Source organism: Gossypium hirsutum, chromosome D09 (assembly GCF_007990345.1).
Source record: "Gossypium hirsutum isolate 1008001.06 chromosome D09, Gossypium_hirsutum_v2.1, whole genome shotgun sequence".
NCBI classification, from domain to species: domain Eukaryota; kingdom Viridiplantae; phylum Streptophyta; class Magnoliopsida; order Malvales; family Malvaceae; genus Gossypium; species Gossypium hirsutum.
In genome coordinates this window covers 53,290,434-53,318,003 of record NC_053445.1, presented here as the reverse complement: position 1 = coordinate 53,318,003, position 27,570 = coordinate 53,290,434, and the positions used below count along the sequence as shown (strand labels likewise).

The 27,570-nt window shown below is 32.2% G+C and overlaps 4 protein-coding genes across 8 annotated transcripts; 2 read left to right on the top strand and 2 right to left on the bottom strand.

The window, feature by feature from the left end:
- Positions 1-1,824: 1,824 nt before the first annotated feature.
- Positions 1,825-4,183, top strand: LOC107943367 (ubiquitin-conjugating enzyme E2 32). Its single transcript, XM_041101425.1, has 5 exons — positions 1,825-2,184; positions 2,548-2,679; positions 2,773-2,857; positions 3,289-3,452; positions 3,532-4,183. The coding sequence occupies exons 1-5, from the start codon at positions 2,074-2,076 to the stop codon at positions 3,964-3,966; spliced, it is 927 nt and encodes a 308-aa protein (XP_040957359.1). The 5' UTR covers positions 1,825-2,073; the 3' UTR covers positions 3,967-4,183.
- Positions 4,184-4,855: 672 nt separating this feature from the next.
- On the bottom strand, positions 4,856-7,208 carry LOC107926410 (UPF0481 protein At3g47200). 2 transcript variants are annotated; one of them, XM_016857259.2, is made up of 2 exons: positions 6,994-7,208; positions 4,856-6,460 (listed from the first exon to the last, which is right to left on the bottom strand). In XM_016857259.2, exon 2 carries the CDS (start codon positions 6,439-6,441, stop codon positions 5,089-5,091), a length of 1,353 nt encoding a protein of 450 aa, XP_016712748.2. In that variant the 5' UTR covers positions 6,442-6,460; positions 6,994-7,208; the 3' UTR covers positions 4,856-5,088. The 2 variants fall into 2 exon arrangements, with proteins under 2 accessions (XP_016712748.2, XP_016712749.2); XM_016857260.2 differs by having other exon boundaries at positions 4,856-6,447.
- A 638-nt stretch (positions 7,209-7,846) lies between these two features.
- Positions 7,847-14,723, bottom strand: LOC107943357 (uncharacterized). Of its 3 annotated transcripts, none has more exons than XM_041101423.1 (14): positions 14,294-14,723; positions 13,571-13,757; positions 13,400-13,472; positions 12,905-13,052; positions 12,634-12,743; positions 12,247-12,387; positions 12,016-12,157; positions 11,800-11,943; positions 11,466-11,626; positions 11,302-11,376; positions 10,974-11,112; positions 10,295-10,567; positions 9,365-9,545; positions 7,847-8,065 (listed from the first exon to the last, which is right to left on the bottom strand). In XM_041101423.1, exons 1-13 carry the CDS (start codon positions 14,561-14,563, stop codon positions 9,387-9,389), a joined length of 2,022 nt encoding a protein of 673 aa, XP_040957357.1. In that variant the 5' UTR covers positions 14,564-14,723; the 3' UTR covers positions 7,847-8,065; positions 9,365-9,386. The 3 variants fall into 3 exon arrangements, with proteins under 3 accessions (XP_040957357.1, XP_040957358.1, XP_040957356.1); XM_041101424.1 differs by lacking the exon at positions 7,847-8,065 and adding an exon at positions 8,082-8,706; XM_041101422.1 differs by lacking the exon at positions 7,847-8,065 and having other exon boundaries at positions 9,084-9,545.
- Positions 14,724-19,707: 4,984 nt separating this feature from the next.
- LOC121221053 (uncharacterized) lies at positions 19,708-24,057 on the top strand. 2 transcript variants are annotated; one of them, XM_041101421.1, is made up of 13 exons: positions 19,708-20,287; positions 20,426-20,840; positions 20,918-21,569; positions 21,718-21,758; positions 22,016-22,084; positions 22,254-22,354; positions 22,440-22,518; positions 22,701-22,799; positions 22,899-22,967; positions 23,040-23,089; positions 23,187-23,268; positions 23,353-23,447; positions 23,549-24,057. In XM_041101421.1, exons 1-13 carry the CDS (start codon positions 19,836-19,838, stop codon positions 23,673-23,675), a joined length of 2,331 nt encoding a protein of 776 aa, XP_040957355.1. In that variant the 5' UTR covers positions 19,708-19,835; the 3' UTR covers positions 23,676-24,057. The 2 variants fall into 2 exon arrangements, with proteins under 2 accessions (XP_040957355.1, XP_040957354.1); XM_041101420.1 differs by having other exon boundaries at positions 19,718-20,305.
- The last annotated feature ends 3,513 nt before the right edge of the window (positions 24,058-27,570 follow it).

The window sequence follows — 27,570 nt, the reverse complement described above, 5'->3', positions numbered from 1 at the left end:
CCAACATGTCTGAGACCACAACCACCTTAAAAGAAAAGGGTAATCCCAAACTTTGAGCAAAGCTTAATAGCCACTTACCGGTACCCTCGATTAACCATTTCCCGTTAGTTGCAACCGTGGTTACTTTAAGAATCTCAATCGGACACTCGTACCGAGACACGAGAGCTTGCATTAGAACCGTCCATTGCACCCCGGTTTTGATTCCAAGATCAATTATGTGAACCTTTTTTGCCTTTGAAACATGTTCCACAATGGCTTGAATCCCTACAAATGGTATAATTCTCCATGGCATGCTAATATAGCTGGATTAGGCCTCATCATCAATTCATCGAAGTTAAACACCGATTTACTTCCCGAACCCTTTCCCGTATCTATCTCGATCTTCTTTCAAAGAGCTTTGGAGAAATAATAAACTACTTGTTGAACCAGATTCCCAATCCTCGACGACATGAACTCGCATTCTTTCACCAACATGCTCGTACACTCGAATTCTCGATACCCTACTTTCTCCGCAGCAGCTAGGAGTAGCAAAGCAAGCTCAACATCCTGCGTTTCCTTAAGGGTAAGTCCTGAAAACGAAAGATCAATACTTCACCTCGATGAATGGATAAACATCTTACCTGCAACTCTCATGACATCTTCGATCGACAAGTTCCCCTCAACCCCATTTTTTAACACGGTTACGTCATCCACTTCCTCAGTTTTCCTTCCCGTATGCAGTCGTTCGAATTCATTGCCATAGTTGTTTAGCAATCCATAGCATCCATCAATGGCTGCTCCATAAAAACTCTCACAAACATTATTACAAACACTTCGCTTGTCAGGGAACCCACCAACGAAAGACAACAAAACATCATTCGACATGGTACAGATCAAATCATATGTTCTTAACAAAAATTTCAGCAATTTGAATAACTACATACACTGATATTAGATTAAATTCATAAAGCAAACAATTTTTGATATCATTGTTGAGGAATTTAATCAAATAAGATAAACAAAACAAGACACAAAAGTTTAGATATAAAGCATTTTGAGAATGACAAAAATAAAAGAACATATAGTAAATAGACATTAAATTAAACCTTGATTAACACATGAGAAGGACATATTACAATGCAGCCTGCAAGAAAAAGACTCAAAATCATTAGTGAGCTTTGAGACTAACAGCAATGTAAATTTACATTATTTTGTCTTTTCAATTTGTTTCCATTGCCATTTTTCTCAGTATTATTGGAGAAAGTTCAATTTCTCATCAACTATGATGTTGGCCAAGTCAGCAATTAAATGACTAACGTGGCAACTTTTAAAAATGGTATAATAACAAATTTAACCCTCAACATTAATTTGGCTTTTTTGCAGTTTTACTTTTATTTGTGACATTGAGGATTAATTTTAAAAGAATGAGAAAAGATGAAAATTATTATATTAAATTTTGGGGTGTTTTCATTTTTTATATATTGTCAATCAAATTTAGTTGATAAATTTGTTTTTTAAGCTTTGTAGTGAAAGGGTGACAAAGAAAAGAAAACTGCAAAAAAGATCATTGAAGGTTAATTTTTATAGAATCAAAATTAAATTGACATAATGTAAAAATTTTAAGGGTTAAAGTTATTATTATTCTAATTTTAAAAGATGTTGGATTATATTTCTGTTAACCATTTAGCTGCCAATGACTGAAAAAGAAAAAATAGAATAGTTGGGGACCAGAAAAGAAAGTTAACAATAGTTGGGTGACTATCAGTGCAATTTACCCTAAAAAAGGAGTATCACGCGAGTATCCCACGGTACAAAAGAACTTGATCTAACCGAACTAAGAGTGCAACAAAACTAACTATTGCCACTCATCCAATAAAACTACGCCACACGGTGAAATCTGTAGCCAATGACGTGTTAAGTCAAGTCAACCATTAAATTCCCAAAGTCCGAAGCACTTCTTCTCCTTCTTTTTCTCAAATTCTTATCCCTTTTTATAGAGAGACACTCGAAACAAAATTATACGTATTTATATACGGAGGTGATAGCGGCGGCGCTGGTGGCGGTTGTACAATCGGAATTCAGATCGGCGATCTAATGGCTGAAGACAAGTATAACCTCAAGAATCCGGCGGTGAAGAGGATCTTACAAGAGGTTAAGGAATTGCAATCCAATCCTTCCGATGATTTCATGAGCCTACCACTCGAGGTAAATTTCTCTAAAATTTAGGGGGGGGGGGTTTAAATAATTTTCACTGCTTTTATAATTCGGGTTTGTCGATGGAACAGGGGACTAAAATGAATATTTTAGGGAAAATTTTTATTCAAGAGATTTATTGAGGATTTTACATTAAGGAGATGCGATCGTAAGCCTACCTAATCTCAAAATTTTAGGGTTTTTCTTTTAATTTCTGAGTTTGATGAATAGGGTTTTTGGATGGAACAGGGACTAAATTGAATATCTTAGGAAAATGTTTGATTTGGGGTGAAATTAAGAAACAAATTGTTTGTTGGTTTAAGAGATTATTGAGAATTGTGATGATAAATTTTTGGTTTTTTTTTTCTTTTGCAGGAGAATATATTTGAATGGCAATTTGCAATTAGGGGTCCAAGGGATTCTGAATTTGAAGGAGGGATTTATCATGGAAGGATTCAATTGCCTGCTGAGTATCCATTTAAGCCCCCTTCATTTATGTTGCTCACCGTAAGGGCTTCCTTTACATATACATATATACATGTATATAGGCTCCAGTTTTGGTAAATTATCTAATTTGATGTAATCTGCTCAAATTTTCAGCCAAATGGACGTTTTGAAACGCAGACTAAGATTTGCTTGAGTATATCGAATCACCACCCGGAGCATTGGCAACCATCTTGGAGTGGTGAGTACCATATCTCTTTTTCAAGGCAAACACAATGCGAATTTTGATATAAATTGTTGTCCCGAACCCAGAAAACGAACAACTTTTTCTTATGTTGTAATGTTTATTCCACTGCTGTTTGATGAAGCTACTCAAAATCAATGATAGTGGCACTAGTGAATTGATATGTTAGCATTTGTTACTGTTTGATGAAGCTATGTTACTTTGTATTGGGTGTGTGTGTTTGGATACGGGTAAGTGTCTGATAGAAGTTGGGCTAATTTGGTTGTTGGTGTTGATAGTTAGGACTGCTTTAGTTTTTTGATATGTTAACATTTGTTACAGTTTGATGAAGCTTTGTTTCTGTGTATTGGGTGTGTGTTTTTTGGATACGGGTAAGTGTCGGAATACACGGATAAAAGTTGGGCTAATTTGGTTGTTGGTGTTGATAGTGCGGACTGCTCTAGTGGCATTGATTGCATTCATGCCTACCAGCCCAAACGGTGCCTTAGGTTCTCTAGATTATACTAAGGAAGAGCGGCGTACCCTTGCTGTCAAATCTCGTGAATCACCACCTAAATACGGGAATCCAGAACGTCAGAAACTTATCGATGAGGTATGTTTCTGCTTCGACTTCTGATTACATTCTTTGATTTTGGCTCTTTACTAATGAAGCTTTTTTTTTCATGGCACAGATACATGAATATATGTTAAGCAAGACTCCCAGTGTTCCTCAACATAGTCCTTCAAAATCCTCAGAAGAACACCCTACCGAAGCCAAAACTGAAGCCGAGGCAGAGGCCAATCAGCAAGATTCCGTTACTGTGGGTGCCGGGAATCCCGGAATCCCTAATCCAACATTAAATGAAAGGGTTGTCGAAGAACCACCTGTGGCTCCCGCCAATGCTTATCCATATCCTGTTGCCATGAGGCTAGTGAGAGAGATCCCTGGTGAGGGACCAAGTAACCAACCACTACGAAGGCCGGAGATAAGGGTTCAACGATCCGTTGTTGATGACCGCTTATTTACGTGGGCTGCCGTCGGACTTACCATTGCTATTTTGGTTCTTTTGTTCAAGAAATACATCAAATCTAGTGGACATGGTGCTGTTTTCATGGATGGTTCATAGTTCTAGCAACATCAGCTCAATAAGGAAGAAAGAAATCCATCAGTATATTTGTTTAAATCTTAGCATGGGATTAATTTGAAAGTATAATATTCAGCTTTTTGTAATTAATGGTGTGTTTAATCAATCAATTATCTTATGTAAGCATGACCAATACAATTATAAATTTGGTTTTAAAATGCAATATTATAAAAAAAGTATATAATAAATGTTAAATTTATTTGTTTTTTTTTTCGTTTAAAAAACTCTAAATCAATTATTGATATTGTTGGTATTTTCAGTCAAATTTGTCATCAATAAACTCATGTAATCAATACTTAAGGGAAGCAAATGTTAAGCCCTTCAATCAAATTTAGTTTTTGAAGCGGTTAAAATAGGTTGTCAATGATCAATTATGAATTTTCATAAGGTGACTAAATTATTAGCTTACGTGTCGATGAATGAATTTCAAAATTTTTTATTGAAGTTATTGGGTTAAATTATCCATATATGACTTTTCTATTCATGGTATCCAAATCTTTTCTTTCCCTTTTCTTGATGGTTTAATATTTTCATGGAACAGTTTTGAAAATAATAAATTTACAAACTAAAATTCAAATAATTTTTTCCTCTAATTTTTTACATCAGCTATCATAGTTCCTGAATCTAAGATATGTGAATGGCTACTATTCTACCCTATCGATCATTGAAACAAAATGGCTAACTTAATTGACTTCTAGGAATATATATTTTTAGAAACTTTTTAAGTATATTTTATTATATAATAAAAATTCGATTTAATAAACTTAACCAACTTAAGTGATTGGTGTTAAGTTTGGTTAGATCAATTAAGACCAAGTATGAGGTTGATCGGATAAATCAATTTTTAAATTTTATAACCGAACTAATCTACTCTCTCCTTTATATCAATTTTAGAAGCAAATCATTAGGAACATTGTAAAAAGAGTTGATAATGCAAATTTTGACAGAAAATATTGAGTCGATGATTATATGAACCGTGTTAAAGTATCTTACAAACAAAATAAAAATTAACCTTTCTGATTTCAAATGGAATTGAAAATTAGTGCAATGTTTTTATCGATTCAAAACAAAACCAAACCAAACACTCATGCTCCAATTCTTGTCCTACAATTTGTGTCTAAAAAACGAGATTATAGAGAACAAAGCACCAACAAAGACAAGGACAATGAACAAAACAAGAAGGACGATCACGATACGAGGCAAGGGCCGTTGAAGATAACCAGGTTTCAACGGTGGCGGCATCGTCTTCAAGCGAGGCTGCCAACTGCTCCTTTTATACTCTTTCACTTGCTCGCAAAGCCCATTGTAATAGAACTCGTCATCGGCATTCTCCATTACTTTCATCTCTTCACAAAGACGATGAAACAATGTCTCGACCTGTTTCTTATCACTCACATCATAGTTTGTAAGAATTTGCTTTCTTTTCACTAGTTTCACATCTTTGTTTTCGGGGAGAAGGGTTTTCATCAGAAATACGTAGGATGAGATGTGATTAGTGGTCCCGGGACCGGATTGTTCAATGGCGATGAGGTTTCGGAGTAGGGTTTCGGTGTATTGATGGACATTGATAGGCGGAATTTCGAGTACTCCTTTGACGAATTTTATATCTAGTAAATCCTCTGTTGTTGCCTTCTTGAGTTTAATTCCAGCATCTTTGAGCTTACTTGCCTTATAAGGCAAACCTCTAACTTCTTGTTGTTTTGCTTTGATTCTCGGAACCGTTGGGAGGAAACAATGGCGGATTAAGTCGAGAAAATGATTACCTTCTTGTCCGAATTTCGCCAAATGAAGTCTGTGATCTCCTGGGATCATGTCTCTGAAGAACCGGAATGCGAGTTCGGTGAGGGACAGTTTGCAATGGTTTGGAATCGGGACGATTTCAAACAGCCGTTGAAGGATGAAATAAGGGATCTGATTTTCCAGCAGTAACATGTCGCACCTCAACTCGTACAACAACCCGGACATGTTGAACACGTAATCGCCGCGACGTTTTAGACCCTTTATCGCGTACTTGAGGAAGAGTTCAATTAAGAAACCGGCATCAGCTAACATGATCTCAACAAATTTGTCACTGGGAACCTCATCCTGTTTGAGATCTTTGTAGCACAGCCTTGCCTTATGCTCCAACTCTCGTAAAGACTTTACACACTTGTCCAATGTAGCTTCAAGGTGAAATTTCCGATTCAGGAGCGAATACAGATACTGCCATTTATGTTCTTCCATGAATTTCGTATTGTCCCGACCGTGATGGAAAAGACCAATGGAGACAGTTTGAGGGAGATAATGTTTTTCATCGATCTCTCGCAGTTTCTCATTGACTTTGAAAATGCAGCTCGCAGTCGTCATGGTTTCCATTTTTTCTTTGAGGGGAATTACAAGAGAATCATAAGACCCTTTCGGGATTTCGATGGCGACATGTTGTAGGACATCTGTAGGTTCCGACATTGATGTAGCCATCTGTAACTGAAACAACAAGCTTTAAACAAGCAAATAAAGGTTTTTCATTACAACCTGCAATGGCATGATCATCATCATTAAAGGAGCTGGGTTTAGAATAATTTTTCCCATGAATTTCTTCTTTTAAATTCATTTCCAAAGTTCTAGCTCGGTTGAAACTAAAAACCGAAATTACTCAATTAAACTCATTTATCTAATAAAAATGAACTTGATTCCCACACTCAACTTCAAACTAGATCGTTTATATGCTTGCAAGCTACTCAATCAAGTAATAAACTTGGAATTCAACCCTCTTAATAAGTTCAAGCTACACAGCAATCAAGCAAATTTGAGTTTTTCAAACCAAATCCAAATAGGTTTCAAGCGTAAGTGTATCATTTATCTCTAGGGTGCATCACCCATATAACCTTAATGCATTGTGTACAAGTTTTACAGAAGAATTTGAAAGCTATACATATATATTACAAAGAATACCCAATTTGAAAATTTTTAAACAAAAATAGCCACTAAGAGTGTTTTTCATATGTACGGGTATATATGAGCGTAGTATACCTGTTTGTGGAGCCAATAAATTTAGCAAAAGAATACTGAATACACTATAAAACAGCTCCCTCCCTAGCACTGGGGAATTAGCTTAACCTAATAGCAAACAGCCAATTGAACCCTTGCCATCTTAATTTATGATCACTTGAGTCAGATTTTGATGGTGATATGAGGGTAAGCAGCTATATATATCTTTAAACTTGAAGGAATCCAAGATGACTTGGGAAGATTGGTAAAGAGCAAAATTAGAAATATTATCATATATGTGTATATATATGCAGTGCTAAATATAAAAAAGAAACTAAGAATCAAACTCGGGTTTAATTCAGTTGAGTTTAATGCATAATTTGGTGCCTAAGTTTGATAATTTTTTCTAATACAATATTTATGTTATTTTTTTATTCAATTTGATATTTGTAGTTGACAAAAGTTATATATTTTGATACATAAAAATATGCTAATTTTTTAATATTTAATTCGGATTTTAGAATTAATTTAATGAGAATTCATATCTTTCATTAAATCAATAATAAAACTCAAATTAAATCATACTATCAGATTGTATTTGACGTAAAATTAAACAAATTTACAATTAACACTAAATTTATTTTATTAATAAAAACATAAAAAATTCAAACCTAATAATATTAACAATTAACTTTCATCAAATCAACCCTAAAATTCGAATTAAACATTAAAAATTTGATGTTACCTTTGAATATCAAAATATATAATTTTTGTCAAATATAAATATCATATTAAACAAAAAAATAATACAGATACTACATTTAAATAATGTCAAATTATATATTAAACCTAATAGAATTCAAATCAATAATCAATCGTTACATATAACTAACTATAATCAGAAAACTCATACATTTATTTAAGATACCACTTGAATCTGAAATATTAAAGTTTCATGATAGCTTTACTATCCAGCCAAAACTGTTTGTATTTTCAAGGAAGGCTTCGTTATACCAAGAAAAATAAATGAAAGAAAGTAAGAGAATCTATTCAATACATGATTTTTTTAAGTAATGCACTCTGAAAAGGCATTTCCAGCCCATCATAGAAACTCCTGCAAAGCATAAGTAGTCTTCCTTGTTACAGCTTTGTTGCAAGTAAAAAGCTATTACTGCCAAAAAAAAGCTAAACTGATTGCTTAAGGAAAAATTAAAGAATTTTTTAAGTGCGTAAACGGGTTGTTGCAATGTCCTCTGAATAACATATATGAATAGCATAATACCAGTATGTATGTCCTAGCTTTACAGAAGTAGAAGCCAATAAAGCACAAGTACTATATTCATGTGTCCAACATGATATATTCAAATCTTTTTCCTAAATTAGAAGGAACATACATGATCATTAATGCAAAAAAGAGAGAGTAAAAGTAAGCAATTATATATATATATATTGCGTAAAAGAGATCACGAATTAAAAATAAGAGAAGGGCAAATTTATTAAAATTGATCAAACTTAAACTCAAATTAAAAACAAAATTACTATATGCTAGTACTATTTATTAGCTTTATTGCCAAAAGGGGAAAAAAGTACTATTTACTAGCTCAATTGTTTAACATTAGAATAAAGTAGACATTGTCTGCACTTGGTTTATTTTACTTTTTGTAAAATAAAATTATTCTCTAAGAGTAAAGCGTCATGACCTGCTGTTGGCTTTGGTTTCTACAAGGGCAAGTTATCTACCCCTTCCTGATCTTCCTGTAATGTTAAATCAATATTGCTAATGAAGATTATAAATGACTAGATTAGTCAATTCTAACCCAAACTTTAAAATTTTATCTAAAAATCTTGACTTAATCATAAAAAATACTTAAATTAGAAATGATTGAAAATTAAATCTAAAATTACTGAATCTCAAAAGAAAATAAACCTGAAATAAATTGAAAAAATAACTTAAGATGACCAAATCTAAAAAATTCAAATAATTATTAAAAAAAAATTGGATCACCATAACATAAAATTCAATCAAAATTGACCCAATTTAAAAACCTGAATTGACTAGTTTAATACCTATACTACTTGGACTCGAATGTGTAGGATATAATTGTCAAACAAGGGTAAGTTGATTTTTTTTCTAAGTTTTCCTATATATTTAGAAGATAATTATAGAAATATACCCATACCCTTATCACGATATACATATATTGATTACATTATAGAAACCAAAATCGAATTAACGTAGATAAATGCATTACAACATTTTAGTAAAATAGATACTGATGGAGAGAATAAGACTTCCAAAATGTAATTCCCAAATTCAAGTTACCATGAAATTGCACACACACATACATTTAATATATATTTATATATTACTGCGCATATTGATCAAAGCCATGTAGCAGTATAAAAGGAGAACCTGAGCTTCCAATATTAAAACTCTATTCACACTTGAGTGCCCGGGTGATCTCCCATGAAACTGCATCAGCCTCCGGGGTTTGACTGTCGCGAGATCCGTGCACTGCCTGCCGCTTGCAATTCACTAATGCAACAATGAACCTCTCATTCTCCAGTGAAGAAGGATACATAACTTGCTCGTCCTGGAATTTGTAGGATCCATCAAAATTGCAAATTTAAGATGGTAAATGCACTGAATATTGAAAACCGTACGTTCATCGTTTATCACATTTATGTCTTCGAAAGTAAAACCAACATAAGTTCATCATTTTAACAAATGGACTTCATTCACAATAACACAGTATTTGGATACCTATGAATAAAATTGCAAATTTAAGATGGTAAATGCACTGAATATTGAAAACCGTACGTTCATCGTTTATCACATTTATGTCTTCGAAAGTAAAACCAACATAAGTTCATCATTTTAACAAATGGACTTCATTCACAATAACACAGTTTGGTCAATTCGACTAAAATAAATTGAAAATCGACAGAACCAACCATCAAATGGAAATTAATCGAAACCAATCAAGCTTAGCTTCATAACCAAAAAATAACCGAGTCAACTTAATTCAGTCGGCTCAATCATGTATCTTGGTTATTTCAATTAATCGAGTTGAGTAGTATGGATAATTGGTTAGGGTTTAAAGTCAATCAATTCATTAGTCATTACACAAACTTCAAACCGGACCTACTTAGCCAACAGACTTGGATTATAATCAATCTAACTGCCCTAATTTAACGGACCAACAACAATCAGTCAGGTAAGCCAGTTATAACTGACTTCTGCATAGCCCTTACCTATTCCTTAATATTATTAAATGAACTTGAAAATTTTAGCAGTTTGATGCTAATCATGATTATATCCCCAAAACTAGTAACTGCTTACCTCAGACAGCTCGTAGAATTCATCGGGTGATATTTGCAGTAACTCCATAGCAGTTTGACCAGTACACCAAGCAAAAATTTTAGTGTTCTTGTCGGCAAGGGTGAGTTTCAGGTAGAAAGCACGCATGACAACTTCACTATCACAATCACAGTGACAGAAACTGCATTGAACTGCTCCGCTTGGCATCTCTTTGACAAAATGCCCACAAGGAGCATGTGAGAATCTTGTAGTAACATGACAATGATCAACTTGGTCAATCCAAACTCGACATATCTGAACATATGTTGGAGACAGGAAAAGAAAAAGGGTTAGCACATGGAAAATTAGGTTTTGAAAATTAAAACATGCCTGCCTGCGAGGTGCTAATGATTGAAATTGATCATTTCCATTTTTTCAAAGAAAAAGTTACTTGGATAAACTTGGCTGTGATACTCGGACTCAAGTGTCAGTGTTGGATATAGGTATGTGTTCCATATGAGTGTATTCAACATTTTAAAAAAGATCATATATTTGGGGGTACTTTAAGAGTCACATCTCATACACATACCACACATGCTTCAAATATGGATACTTAAAAAAAATGAAAAGTCGGAACAACATTGGTAGGGAACTGTTAGAAAGCATTAGAGAGTTGAAATGGTATTCATAAATAACTGTTTAGAAAGCATTTGATCCATACATGCATTGAGTTCCTCCTGCGGGAGAGGTCAGAAAGGCGTGATAACTTGTGAAGACAAGATGAGTTTACTAATGCTGGTAAGCAACTGAGGTTGATAAAAGAAGCTCCATCATCTGTCTCACACCATGATAGTTCAAAGCTGTTAAGCAAAACAAGCACCCACGTCATCAGATGTTCACAAAGTGGTTTTAAAACCTTATGCAAGTGGAAAACTCACCATGAACTTCAGACCACGAAAATGAGAACCATAAATGTACAAGGTTCAAGCTACCACTTAACTGAATAGACATTATTAAGGTGTATTGATAAAACTTAAATCAATGCTTACCGATCTTGTTTTGTCTTAGAGCACGTCAAGCCAGAAATATATGCTGTGTGACCAACACTTACTCGTCCTAATGACCTGAGAAGTGTATCATGATTATCAAGCCAAAAAAAGCAGAGAATATAATGAGTGCTATAATCCATAAAGTTAAAGTTAACTTATGGTACCAAGATTGAGAAAAATGTAGCTTTGCCCAAATTGATCCAGTCGAATCCTCGAGTTTCAATAAAAAAATAACTCCTGCAGTTTCTCTTTCTCGAAAAACATCTCTAACCACGCCATAAAGGCTGATACCGGTCATCTTGCCATGGAGATCAGCTACAAATAACTGCAGAACTTAGAAAATTTTGGAGAAATAGTATTAGTGTAATTAACTGCAAAATTAAGCTGCAACAAAAGGAATTCAAATGACCTTATACCAATTTTTGAGCGTAAAAAGACAACCTTTTGAGGTTTTTGAAATACAAGTAGAATGAAATGCAGGATTATAAATGAACTTACCTGAAAAGGATAATTACTGAAGTCAATTGACCCTTGGGAATCACAGGGCAAGCTCACTTGAGAAACTTTGGGACCTTGTGTAGGATCAGCTGCAGCATGCAACTTTGATCCTTGAGTTCGATTTTGTGTGGATGATAGGCATACCTGAGGTAAATATAAACTAACTGTATATTTCAAATGGCAATGAAACCATTCACTTGATAAATTTTAACTCACTTGTTCCTCATGTTGAACAAAAGGCACCAAGTATAATTGTGTTGCAGTTCCATACTCTAGACAAAACAACTCACTTGTTTCAAGGGCACTCTCTGCTGCAATAGCAATATATGGCCTATCCAGGGCGAGCATGCTTCCAACACTGCAAGGGATTGTGTCAGACTCTCATACCTTAAATGCCAAAACAAGAGAGAGAAGAAACACAAATGTAGTTTCCAATGCAAGAATTACCTGAAAAGATTGGCTAGGATTACCTGCTCATTCCACAAGAGAAATCTTAGTTTTACTCCATCATTGTCAACAAGAGTGATTTGCTTCCTCTGCAAACCTCCACATTGTTCCAGAATTTCCAGTGAAGTGATAGATTCAATCCTACAAAAGAAGAAGAAAAATAAATGAATATCTCACAGAAACAATTGCTATAATTTAAAATCCGTGGATGAAATATTAGAGCGATTAGCATGATGCAATCATACTTCATTTTTTAGAGATTGCTTTGGCGAAAAAAAAAGGAAAGAAAATCCCAAAACAGATAGGAATTAAGTCAAACCTATTACAGCACTAAACTTAGGATACTGCCAAAACCAAACAAAGAAGAATAGAAATTATATATCCAACCTAGCATACAGCGAATATGAAACACCATTCTTGACTCCAGCATGAGAAATGGAAGAGAAAGAATCTGAGCAAAACTGGGCTCCTATCAAGATTGCATCGTCATCCAGATCCTGCAAAAAAAACAAAAGAGAACTTGTTATATTCCTGTAAGTGGAGAAAAAGAAATGTTGAAAGCAAGGAAACGTATTTAATATCAGGTATTATTGAGAATTTCGGCATGCTTTGAACTTACATTTTCATTGAAAGTAATTGATTATACATAGCAAGTTACCTCATCCAATAATATCACAAGATATTCTGTTGGCAACAACCGTGGGCTACCACATCCTTCTTTGGCAGTTCGAAGATAGCAACCTGTAAGGAAAATCTCCCTCGCTTTCTTCAAAATCCCATTCGGAGGATCAACCAAGTCATAGTATCTACAAAGAAATAACATCACAAGCTTATTGGTGGAATACAGAGACAACAGCTTTATCCTTTCCATCATTCTAGAATGGTTTATCACTTCCATTTTGCAGTAGAAAAAAGCTGTACTTAGCAATGTCACACAGACTCAATTGAAAGAGTTGGAAACGAGTATGTTACAAAAAGGATATGTTGAATTTTTCTATGTATTTTAAGGGACCTTAGTCATATCCTTATACACGTATTCAAGTATCCAGCAGACAAGGGTGTCAAGGGCTACTTCAAGAAAAATGAAGGGTTGGAGAAACATACATACATACATGGGTAAGAATGCATATGTCCAAACGAGTAGTTTGATTACCTTCGGTGAAGATAAAGATCAATGGTATTGGAACTCCAATAATCCCCCAAAGTAAGCATGTAAATGTTCGTACCTAAAACAAAAAGATACAAATTTAGCAACGAAAACAACGACACAAAGGCATAATTACCCATCAGAATCATCAACATAGAGCTCAATCTGTATAGCAACCCGGAAGAACATGAGCATCCACAACCACAGCTTCCAAAACACTACTCAAGGACAAGAAATTCTTCTCGTATATTGAGTCGATTGTAACTGTGTTAGGAAGCTTTGCTCTCCTATGTTTCCTTTTCATCTGATCTATAATCTCTGGCCTTTTCTTTGAACCGCCTACCCTGCGTTGCTCACTCCACGCCTGGGAAACAATCAGTAGATTAGAGATCTAATAAAACAAACAGAATAATAGAATATATTTAAAAAATCAAAAATAAACCACGATTGCAAATACGAACTTCTGAGAATGCCGATTCTTTTTTCTTGAACGCGGTAATAAACTAAAATAACTAAAAATACCGAAGTGAACAGAAGAGAATTGAGACTATGAACTCTAATCGATCATTCTAGATTCTTTTAAAGAAAAATAAACAGTGAAATAGCTCGATAATTTCAACCGGATATATCAAAGAAACAGTAGAGAATTGAGACTATGAACTCTAATCGATCATTCTAGATATTTTCTCAGAAAAAATAAGCAATGAAATAGCTCAAAATGAGATTGGTAAATTTAACTGGAAATATCAAAGTAAACAGAAGATAATTGAGACTACGAACTCTTATTAAACCATTCTAGACATTCATAAGCAAGTTAAACAGTCAAATATCTCGAAATAGCACGTCCTAAACTAAGCAAATCAGTAAAACCGATAAAACCGCACAGCGAGAGTACATTACCTGAGAAAGATCGGAGAGCAAAATAGCAGCAGTGACTCCACTCGAGTAAGAAATACAAGTTTTGAGGATCCGAGACGCGATCCAGCTCCACCCCGCTCCATTATAACCTTCTTCATTTCCACTCGGATCTTCGTCTTCTTCAGGAGATATGACCGACCTGGCGTACTCGATAAATGCGAGAAACGGATCTTCTTCTTCGTCTTCTCCTTCGCCTTCTCGTTTTTTATGGCTATCGGTTTCCATTAGCGAAGCTCCATTGGAGAAAGCCATCGTAGAATTTCTAGAGAAGCCGGAGACTAAACGGCGGCGGACTGCGGAGTTTGTTACAAATGATTTGGGAGGGAATTTTGAGAATTTGTGAAACTTCTTTTTTGGGGGGATGTATTTTGGCGCGGTGCCAAAAACAAAGGCGAGAATTTGTTAGGTAGAATCGAGCGTACAAAGCGCTTTGTAAGCTCGATCGACAACAAAACACTCGGGATAGGCTTGGATAAATACGCTCATAATAGGCTTATGATAATGGGCTAGGCTTGCTAACAGTCTTTTTTATTGAGCGAGTATTGAACCGATTAAATCATCGGTTCAATGATGACTAAATAAAATAATCATAAAAAAGTAAAAATTTTATATAAAAAAAAAATACAGATTTTCAAAATGGGACAATAAATATGGGCCAATGTCACACAAATAAGAAATTTTCATGCTACTTTTTAAAAAAAATCATAATTATAGTGTTAATTCCTTGAATTATACCTATTTAGACTACCCACTTAAGTTTAGAGATCTATTTTAAATTTGACAGAATTTAGATAAAAATATTAAATTAAAAAATGAATTTGAATAAAAAATTAGGCTAATTTAAAAATAGTTTAAGCTTAGACTCAAACATGCTCAACCTATCCCGCTTTAAGTTCAACTTAATTTAGTATTTTCAATTATGGAATAAGTCTTGCTACAAGATAATGCCACAACAAGATAACAGACCTTGTTAGTAATAAAGCTTATAGGCTTTGCTCAAAAAAACTATCTCATATTTTACTCACATACATTGCAACCATGTCTCATCATGTCACCTTGTTGGTTTAATGAAGGAATCTCAAACTATAAAACTTGATGAAAATTCACAAATCAATAGAGGACATGTAGCCTATAGACATTCTCCTTAAATATATTTTAAAGACACGATCAATGTAGACGATCATTATATTATTTAATTCGTACCTTAATCATTGTTCTCTCAATCTCTTTAAAATATATTTCTGACTTTTGATTCATATCGAATAAATTATTTACAAACCTCAGTTATTCTTAATCTATCAAAGATGCCATAGGTAACTGAAAAATATGTCATAAACTTATTAGTATATGGACCAACGCAAAAAACTAAAAAAAAATAACTTTTTCTATTTTTTGTTTTTGTTTTTGTGTGATGGAGGGAGATACTAGGCACCCACTACCTACATGAACTTGTTGCATTTTGGACCATGAAAAAATCATTGAATGATTGAGAAGAAAAAAACGTTGACAACGAATGAACCTAAAAAGCATAAGCATTGCCTATATCACGCCATCAAATTTTATTTTATTTTATCTGTTTACAAAAAATATAATTCCATAAATGTTAGCATTAAATAGCACAAATTTGATGCATGCATGCATATTCCTTGGTCAATTTTAATTATCTATATTTATATTAATCGATATAATGAGATAAATGAAAATCAATTTAATTAAAGAATAATAAAAATACATTTTTTTAAATAATAAATTTTATTACTAAGGTATTCATGTATTTAATATTTTTTTTAATTTTACTTAAATAATTTTAAACTATAATTTAAAAATAAATCTTAAAACTAATAAATGATTAAGTTGGAAGATTTAAATTTTTTGAATGGTGATTTTATTTAAAAGATGAGTAAACAAAGTAATAATTTGAAAAATCTTTTGTATTTACTATGTGGTAAAACTTTTATTGTTTTATCTTTATGGTAGTTTAAAAATAAAGTTTCATCATTCACCAAAAAAATAAAAATAAAGTTTCATCTATAATTATTATTTAAAATTTTATATTAATTTAAATATGTTTTTATTATTTTTATTTTTATAATTATTGTTTATTTCTTAATCGTGATAATACAGGGTTTGAATTTTTATCATTTATACTCGAGATGATAAGTGACCCAAACAAGTTTATTTTTCAAGTATTCACTAATTTTTAATTACAATTAGTTTTTATAAAAAATATTATAAAAAATTTAATTCATATTAAAATAATTGAATGTCCCTAATTTTTTTTTCATCTACGACCACCCTTACATTTCAACCCAAATAGATATTTCACTAATTTAATGTCCAATCTATTGTTATTTTCAAGTACACCAAAATTAATCATATAACCCATCCAAATACACTCTTAAAAAATAGGAAAAATAAAAACTAATGTATGGGTGAGGTGGAAATCTCCCACCACTTGTGTCCATTATTAGTAACCACCGATTAAAGTAAAAAATAATATGTGTAAAATAAATTAAGGTGACTAAATTATTAGTAAATTTATATTTTAGTCATTAAATTTTAAAATGTTATAAAATAAGTATTAAATTATTTGAAAGTGTTCATTCCAGTACTTAGATGTTAAAATTATATTGCATGACATTTTCGGTTTCCACTACCCTGTACCAATTAAAAGCACTCATCCCCTTTTCTTCTAAAGTTAATTTTTTTTACAAAAACTTTGAATATCACGAATTTACGAATCAAAATTCAAATAACTTTCTTTTTCAATCTCCGACACTAACTGTTAAATCAACTCAAATCTAAAGTATGTTCTTCCATTTGTCGATGGGTTCTGGTCTATCATACCAACCGTCGAATTATCTCTTGAAGCTCACTGGCTATAACTTAAAAAAAAACTTGACTTGAATAAAAAATTTTAAGTAACTCAGTGAATTAAATAAAAACATTCGAATAATTTAGTGATTATTTTATAACTTTTTAAAGTTAAGTGACTAAAATATAAATTTACTAATAGTTTAGTAACCTTAGGTCTAAATTATCCAAAAAAAATTATATGGACGAAAATAACAACGCTTTGTACAATTATTATTTTTAATATATATATATTAGAAGGCAACAACTTGCCACTAGCTTCCAAAGCTGAAACTGACCCCCCCCCCCCAAGCTTTAAAAATTGGAATGCTTATGCCCATCAACCTCATCGCTTTATAGACAATGCAAAAACAATAACCCCAAATAAATTTTTTATTTTCTAATTTTGCTCCCATTATTTAACTTTGTCAACCTATCACGTATCTTCAATATATTCAACAAACTCCATGTATATAATATACACATTACTAAATTTAATAAAAAGTTTTATTTAGAAAAAAAAGCTATACTTTTGGAATGGATAATTTATTTTTAAATATTCTCAGATAAAAAAAAGTTCACATATTTAGAAGTTTTTAGAAAGGAGGGGAAGACCAAATAATAATTAATAAGATAAGTTATCAAAAGTTATTTTGAAATGAAATTTAAGTTTATATTAAATTTAAATTTATTTATTAAAATAAAATTTCTTTGATATTAAGCCACAAATTCGAAAAAAAAACAGTTATTTCAAAAAAAAGTAAATTATATTCAAAATCATTAAATTATTGATAGGTTTATGGTTTAGTCACTTAATTTTAAAAAATTACAAAATAATCATCAAATTATTTAAATATTTTTATTTCAGTGTTATAAATAAAAAATTTCAAATGATGATATTTTTTATCATTTTAAAATTAAACTTACTAATAATTTAATAATACTAAAAAATAATAATATTTCCCTCAAAGGAAAAGTTGAAAGCATACTTTCTTGATTTAGACAAACAGCCACCCAACTTTTACTTTTAATTGGCTAACAAAATTGTGGACTTCAACTTGGAACTATAAAAAGGAAGTTGGTTAACTAACTCTAATAATTGATTTTAGCTATAGTTATTTCAATGATGTATTATTTATAATTTCTATTGTGATTTTTACTTTTTTAAAAATAAATTTTTTGGGTACATATTGAGTTTTTTTATATAAATATAAATATAATTATAATTATAATTATAATTAAAAAATTAAAAAATAAATATGTTATAATATTCCTTTGATGGGTAAGGGTTGTCCAAATATTGCATTTTGATTGTACCATTAATATAAACTTTCAAAAGAAAAATCAAACCCAAATCTTTTACCAATGCACTTGTGCAAGGGACCTAGGGAGTAAGCAAGGGCTATATCCCTTGAAAAATCGCATTTTAAATTTTATAAAAATTATAATTTAATATATAGTAAAATTTTTATTTAATTTTTTTTAAAATATTAAAATTTTAATTTAATCTTAAATTTTATAAAAAAATTAAAATAATATAATAAAATTATTTTTAATTCTCAAAGAAAATATATTTAACTTAATTTTGACTCCCATAAAAAAATTATGACTTTGATTTTCGTGGTCATGTTTTTAAATACAGTGTAATGTGAAAAATAATAGGACGAAGAAATTATCACGTTTATCTCTAGAAAAAAAATTTAAAGCCGGACAAATTTCTGAAAATTAAAGATTGAAAAAAAAAAAAAGCAAATCCCTTTATAAACGCGCGACACTGATTGGATAAAAAGTAAAAGCTACCACTTTTATAGGCTAATAAGTACGACGTGAATTAGTAGCGCGTGGAAAGCAAATCCCTTGTCATTTTGTATTTAAATCAAAATAGAAAAAGGTATAATTTTGAATTTTATCCCTCTATTTTATTAAAATAAAAAATTCAGTCTCTTTATTTTAATTTATGAGAACATAATCTTCGTACCGTAAGTATTGAGTTTTTGTTAATTTATTATATATAAATTGTTGAGCTACTGATTTTTACTTCTTCTTTTTTTGGTATATAAATTGTTAAGTCAATAATTCTAGAGTTAATGATTTAACGAGAAGGTTTAAGAATATTATTCAATTGTACTAACTTTCAAGTTATAGTAGGTAAAAGTAATATGGAGACTTTTGTTTGCATTTTTCTTTTTCTATTAAAAAATCAATAAGTTATTCTGTTAAAAATTGATCATTTGGTTATTCATCATACCAGTTTTTTAAAATAAAAAACTATTTACTATTTTAACAGAAAATATCAATTTACTATTTGATATAACATACAGTGATTAATTTATTTATTTTTTAAGTAAAAGGGAAAAATGTAAACTAAATTCTAATACATGGGCCTCCATGGTACTTTTATCGGTTTTCATATAGTATGAAATTAAAGTTTGATAAATTAAATTAAAGGACCAGTGTATAAATTTTTATAAAATAGAGGGTTGAAATTTAGAACTAGACCAATAACAAAAAAAGTTGTCGTCTTTTTGAGTCTTGGACCTCTTAAAAGAGACGAAAGCTTCTACGGAGAAAATATTGTGAAAATCTTCATTTATCGTATCAAAGCTTTGAATTTTGATTGGTTTTTTGTAGAGGATAAACGAAAAGAAAGTAAAAGGGATAAGCGTATAAAATGGAAACGCCGCCGGCGGAGGAACTATTGAGAAAGATTCAAGAACTAGAAGTGGGACATGCGAATCTCAAGCAAGAAATGTCGAAGTTAAAGCAATCCGGCGGTGAGTCAAGGCTCGATTCGACTCGTCAAAGATCCCACTCTATTTCCCCTCAGCGCCCTCGATTACCCGGGAACGCCGCGGCTGCTTCGGCGGGAGGGACAGCGACGGCTGTTGCTTATTGGAAGAAAACTTCGGGTCCATTTCGACATTCCTCGCCGTTGCAAAGAGAGAGCAGAAGCAATGACACCTTATATGGCGGCAGCGGCGGCGGCGGCGGAGGTGGTGGAAGAAAAAGTGGGAATACCGGACCAGCTGCCGTTAATTTCACTAACAGCCAGTATTTAAAGATATTACAGTCTATGGGTCAATCTGTTCATATATATGATCTTAGTGGCCGTATAATTTATTGGCAAGTAAAAGAAAAAGGGTTTTCTTTCTCTCTCTCTCTTTTTTTTTTCAATTATTCAGTTCTAAAGTTCAAATTCTCAAATCTAATTCAATGAACAAGTCTAGCATTATCATTTTTGCATTGGGTTTCTTTTTTCAGGAATCGAACTGCTGAAAAACTTTATGGGTATTCAGCAGCAGAGGCTTTAGGGCAAGATGCCATTGAGCTTCTCGTTGATCATAGGGACTTTTCTGTAGCTCATGGTATAGTTCATCGTGCTATGATGGGGGAAAGCTGGACTGGGCAATTCCCTGTTAAAAACAAAATGGGGGAAAGATTTTCAGCTGTTGCAACCAATACTCCATTTTATGATGATGATGGTTCTTTGGTTGGAATCATTTGTGTTTCGACCGATACTCGGCCTTTTCAAGACATGAAAGTTGCATTGTCAGCTGAAAAGCAAGCCGATGGTGATTCGGCTTTTAGCTGGTCTAAAAACGCAGTCTCGGCTAAACTCGGTCTTGATCCTCAGCAGCCGTTACAAGCTGCAATCGCGTCGAAAATAACGAATTTGGTATTAGTTCCTTATGTCTCGTGTCTATTTACTTTTGTTGTAGTTTGGTGTATTGGTTTGATTGTTACGAAATGCAGGCGTCCAAGGTGAGCAACAAAGTGAAATCGAAGATTAGGACGGGAGAGAATTGTTCCGATCGTGAAGGGGGAAGTGGAGATAGTCATTATTCTGATCATGGTTTGTCCGATGCTGTTCTTTCTGATCATAAAGAAGATGCAAATTCCAGTGGAGCTAGTACGCCTAGGGGAGATTTACACCCATCTGCTTTTGGTGTGTTTTCGCCTTTTGATGAGAAATCGCCGGCTAGAACCTCTAGAGATTTTGGTGATGAGAATGAAGGAAAACCCGCAATCCTAAAGATTATGACCTTAATGGGTAAAAAAGGGATAACATGGCCTTGGAAAGGGAATGATCGAGAAGGACCCGAGACAAGGACTACACGTTTTGTATGGCCTTGGTTGAGTACCGATCAAGAGAATGAAACATTTCAACCGAAGGCTCCATATTCTGGTACGAAAAGTGAAGGACATGTTAATGAGAGTAACAAATCTGTCAATAACGAGGCTGCATCAGGTTCTTGGTCGTCTGCTAATGTTAACAGCACAAGCAGTGCCAGCAGCTGTGGTAGTACCAGCAGTAGTGCTGTTAATAGAGTTGATCTCGACACTGATTGTTTAGATTACGAAATCTTGTGGGAAGACTTGACAATCGGAGAGCAAATTGGGCAAGGTAATTGCTTTCGAGTGAAGGAATTGTCAATGGCCGGTGAACTTGGTCATTGACTCAAAGCACTGTTCGTGTTTACCTTGTTTGTGCTGTTTTTTTTCTTTAATATGTATAAGTTTAATACTTTATGTACCTTTGCTTTCATTTGCAGGTTCTTGTGGAACCGTGTATCATGGTTTGTGGTATGGATCAGTACGTTCTCTTGCTTCTTTCAAAGCCTTCACTTTTGATAGGATTTACGTTTGCATTATGGATGAATATAACTTGAAATTTTGGTTTAGGAGTACCATGATTTGTTTCGGGACACTTGTGGTTAAATACCAATTCATGGAAGTTGCGAATGCATTGCAATGCATTCATTCTTGTACTCATTAGTTATTCATTGGTATTATTAAAGAGCATGCTCGTACGATTATTTGTGTTAATTGACCGTATTCATGTTATTGCAGGACGTTGCCATCAAGGTATTCTCGAAGCAGGAATATTCAGATGACGTGATAGATTCCTTTAGACAGGAGGTGTGCTTTATTCATAAATACAGTTTCTTTTCGGTGGTAACCGTAAAATCACATGATACATGCGCCATCCTAACTTTGCATTCGCTGAGTCCAAAGCCACTGCATTTGTTATTATTTCGAGTGAGTTCCTCTTTGGAACGGTGTTCACGGTTTTACTTTTGCTTTGAAGGTATCTCTGATGAAAAGACTTAGGCATCCGAATGTTCTGTTGTTCATGGGAGCTGTGACTTCGCCACAACGTCTCTGCATTGTCACAGAATTCCTTCCACGGTTTGTTCTCTTCCTTTTTTCGTAACTTTCACATTGCATATTTATGGCTCTGTGGAATCCTTATGTTTACGTTTCTTTGTTGCAGTGGGAGTTTGTTTCGATTACTACAGAGAAATACTACCAAACTCGATTGGAGACGGCGTGTTCATATGGCACTGGATGTTGTGAGTATTATGAGTTTTAGCTTTTTAATTTTCATTTTCATTTTTTTTCCAGTTTCTCTATGACTCCCCGTTTTTTATGCATATACAGTGCCATCATGTATTCGGTTTTCTTTCATCCTTGCATGCATTACTGGATTATCCCTTCCCTATGTCAATTCACCTTATTAATTGAGCTTCAACAGGCACGGGGAATGAATTATCTTCATCATTGCAATCCACCTATCATTCATCGTGATTTGAAGTCATCAAATCTTCTAGTTGATAAGAACTGGATCGTGAAGGTTTGCCTCTAGTTATGTACTCCCTTTCTAAATGCAAATCCAGTTATAGTTTACTTCTCGGTTTTGAGGATGCTTTTTCATTTATTCGATATAAAATAGGTTGGAGATTTTGGTTTGTCACGTCTCAAGCACGAAACATATCTCACGACAAAGACTGGGAAGGGAACGGTATTTTACCGAAAATTTCATTTGCTTCATCAGAAATATTTAAACCACTCATAAGTACACCATTTCTTGCAGCCTCAATGGATGGCACCAGAAGTTCTTCGTAATGAACCCTCTGATGAGAAGTATGTCACCCCCTTTCCTAAATCCCGCAACCCCATTCCATCACATTCACCTTTTCTCTGGCCAATAACTTTGCATTTCTTTTTCTTTCCAACTTAGGTCCGATATATATAGTTTTGGAGTCATTTTATGGGAGCTTGCTACCGAGAAGATACCTTGGGATAATCTCAACTCAATGCAGGTACCCTTTTCATTTAAAAAGATTAACTCATTTGTCTTCACGGCTCTGCATATACGAACAAAAGTTCTTTTAGTATATTCACAGGTAATTGGAGCTGTGGGGTTCATGAATCAACGGCTAGAGATTCCAAAAGAAGTAGATCCGCGGTGGTCTTCTATAATTGAAAGTTGCTGGCAACGGTGCTTTTTCTCCTTATAATGTTTACATATTTTCGAATGCTTTAGTCTGTATAATTTGCAATCGTGACCTAATATGTGCAACCACAACTTTTCCAACCCAGTGATCCACAATGCCGACCAACGTTCCATGAACTGTTGGACAAGCTTAGAGATCTTCAAAGACAATACATGATCCAACTTCAGCAAGCTCGTAATTCAGCCGGAGACGGTTCTCAAAGGGACTGGTGAATCAAATTTACGACTTTTATCGATTCCATCCTATTGCCTTCAAGCAAAAAAAGCAGAGCCAAAGGCAGTTCCTTTGCTACCCTGAGACTTTTACGGCGTTGAGACCCCGAAAATCAGTCCAGACAAAAAAAAGACGAAACCTAGACAATTGTTGGCACTATGTGAGTTTTTGCCCTGAGTTGTGAGATGTCTGTTATAATCTGACATCATAAAAATCTTCAAAAAAATCTGTTTGACAGTGCTGTGTGATTAGATTCATGTCAACTTGTGATTCTTTTTCTATAAAAAAATTATGTATAGCATGTTAGAACCACTAATGAAAGTTGTATATAATACAGAATATATATATCTACAATGGAGTAAAATAGAGTGAAGAGATCAATGTCTTCTTGCATTGTTTATTATAGGGTTATTATTCCATTTAGTACTTGAATTCGGTATTAGTGTTCAATTTGGTATTAAAATCTTTATTGTTCCAATTTAATATTTGGGTTCGGGTTTAATGTTTAATATGGTATTTAGATTAGATGGCAATATGACTTGATTAATACTTGACATGTGTGCTTTAGTAAAAAAAAAAGTATTTAATTGAGATAAAACAAAATTCAAGTGCCTAATTCAACATTAAAATTAAAATTAAATTAAAATACTAAATAGCATATAACTTATATCTAATTATAAAAATGAAGAAATCCTCTACTATTTGTACTAATCATTCTTTTTGAAAAAAAATTAAAAGTCACCTACTTCTGATGTCTCCATTTTATTTTTGACAAAAAGGCTTAGGCTTTAGTGGTTAAGAAACAACTCTATTAAATACAGCTGGTCTATGGGTTTCATTTTAATTTCATAGTTAATAAATGTGAGTGGAAATTTGAGTCAACATCGACTATTACAATGAATTCCATTTATTTCTCACTTTTCCCCCTATAATGATATTTTACTCTCTTTTTTTCCTTTTAAAATTATTTTAATCTTCAACTTTCAAATTTTAATTAAATTATGTTTTGATTTTTATGTATTTTTAAAATTTTACATGAAGTATACTTGAATTGCCACACAAATTACTATGTTACTGCCTTTGAAATTAACTAAAAATTGAAAATTGAAAATTAAAGTACAAAAAAGAGAAAAAAAACTAAGGCTGTTGTGATAAAAAGAGATAAATGTTAGGGCTGAATTTTTCATTACACCTTTATTTTACTTCATATTATCTTTGTCCTTTCCTGTTTTGTACACTTCCATTTCTCTCACCAAACAATATTAATATTAGCTGATATGAAGAGGCTAAGGTTAATATATTATTGGTTAATCCATCTTTTAACACACTTTGTGGAGGTTCCACAACATTTGCCAGTGGAGGACATGGCACTGGGCACTGCTCATGGCGGCTGACTGATTCAGACGTAAATATTAAAATATAATCACAACCCCTCTCTATAACAATTTTATTTATCAAATTTTAACTATTATAGAGAAATGGTAGTTATATATTTATTACACTATATTATTATAAAGAGATAATCATTATAAGCTTATCAAAGAATTTAGACCATATGTTGTTATAAAGAACTAATTTAATAAAAAAATATACTTTATAACTATGTATGTTGTTATAAGTAAAAAGTTGCTATAGAGTGTTAAAATAAAACATAAAAATCGATTCTTCTAAAAATTTGATTATTATAGTGAAATGCTATTATAGTAGGTAGCTATTGTAGAAAGGGCTGATTGTCCGGGGCGAAACCAGGAAAATTTTTAGGGGCCGAAATTAAATTGTAATTTTTACAATAACAAAAATGTAATTTCACCATTTTAATAGCCTATATAATTTTTAAACAATTAAATCAAATTTTTATATTTTTAAGGGGACCAAAGTATAATTTTATCTTTACTAAAATATTTAAATGGCCTAATGAAAATTTTTCCATTTTACGGGCCAGGGCCCTGCCACACCCCTTAGTTTCGCCCCTGCTGACTGTATAATTAAAATAATATTATTATATAAATATGTAAATTTGTTTTAAATATGATTATAATATGCGAAGTTAAAACAAATGCGATATGAATACATAAGTTACTATATCTACTTTAACATAAGTATCTATTAGTGTTGCACAAAACATTTCACATGTCGTAATAGTTTGTGTAATTGTATGATATTTTATGCAATCTGTATTATATAAAACATTACCAATGTTGTAGCGTAATTTATGTAATTGAGTAATGTTTTGTGTAATTCGTGTTACAGAAAAAAAATATACAAATATTATGTTAATTAGTGTATTTAGTGATGTGCTTTCAGGTAACATTACGAATGTTGTGATAATTTGTGTATTTAAGTAATGTTTCGTGTACTTTATATTATAAGAAAGGTTATGAATATTGTAGTAATTTGCGTAGTTGAGTAATATTGTATTTAATTATAAAAAAATTATAAAAATTTGTGAAATTAAATGATATTTTGTCTGAAAATATTATAATGTAAGTGTGCTTGTTTAGTTACAAAGCTTGGAATGGATTTATTATCATTTGGATGCCATGCCAACGCATTTATATGCAACTCCACATCAACATAAAATATAGACAACTTGAAACTTACTTTTGTTATTCCATTTAAAAATTAAAATATATAAATATTTGTTGTTATTTGAATTTTGGTCATACAATCAAAGTTATGCGAAAATTTAATTAATTATATTTAATAAATAATAAATTTACATGTTAATTGAATATTTCGTGTTGTTCTATAAAAAGATTATACATAATCACTTAAAATATTGTTATCAATTTGGATTAGAGGTGCTCACATGTTGGGCCGATGTTAAATTCTAAAAATTTTTAAACCCAAGTTCATCTTGCCCAAATGACTCGTTTCACTGTTCAAAAATAATGAAAAATTATTATTATTTAAATTTATTTATAAAAATAAAAATATTAATGTAGTTTTCTATATTTTTATTATTTTTAAACATTAAAATGGGTTGAGCCGAGCTAACTAGAGGTAAAAGCGCATCCAAAATGGAAACAAATAGGGTCGAGTGAGCCACCAACCCTTAAATACCTTTAATTTAACCCGGCATAATTAAAGTAGAAGATCAAATTATGATAAATTAAAATCCAACCTCTCTTCAAGCCCATTAATTGAATATAAGAATTTTGCTGATCCAATAATAAGGGTTTGAGTTCCTTGAGGCCCATTTTCGATTTACAATTATTGGGTCAAATTTGATTCGAAAATTTATAATTTTATTTTTATTCATAAGGCAATAATAGTAAATCAAATCAAAATTTATATTTTTTTAATTTTAATCTTTAATATTTTATAATATAAAATTAATATATAAATTTTTAAATTAATGAAATAATCTTACAAATATTGTATAATATTAGTGGTGATAATGACCTGGTCAAATCGAGGTCATGTATGTTATTAACACCATACATATATGGTTCTCAAACCTCTAAACGGTTTGTAATATGAATATTAAATTTGAAATTACATCACATATATATTTTTAAATTTGAAACAATTTATTTTAATATTTACATTATAATATTATATTTTTAATTTTTGTAGGATATGAATTGCATCACATATATATAAAATTAACATATTAAGAAAATTGAAAAACGAGTCGAGCACCTTGAATATTATTATCAATATTTTAAATTGATCTATTTTTTCTTAAGCTCATTCTTTTCGGTTTAATATTTTTGTCAAAAGCTTTTAAATATTGAGAGCCTTTGAGCTTGAGCGGGTAACCCTTGATCAAGCTTATTGTATAAAAATATATTTTTCCTTAAATTTTAGGGTTAATTGCATCATATATCCCCAAATTTTAACCTTCATTCTAAATTTGCCATCAAACTTTAAAACATTCTAATTACATCT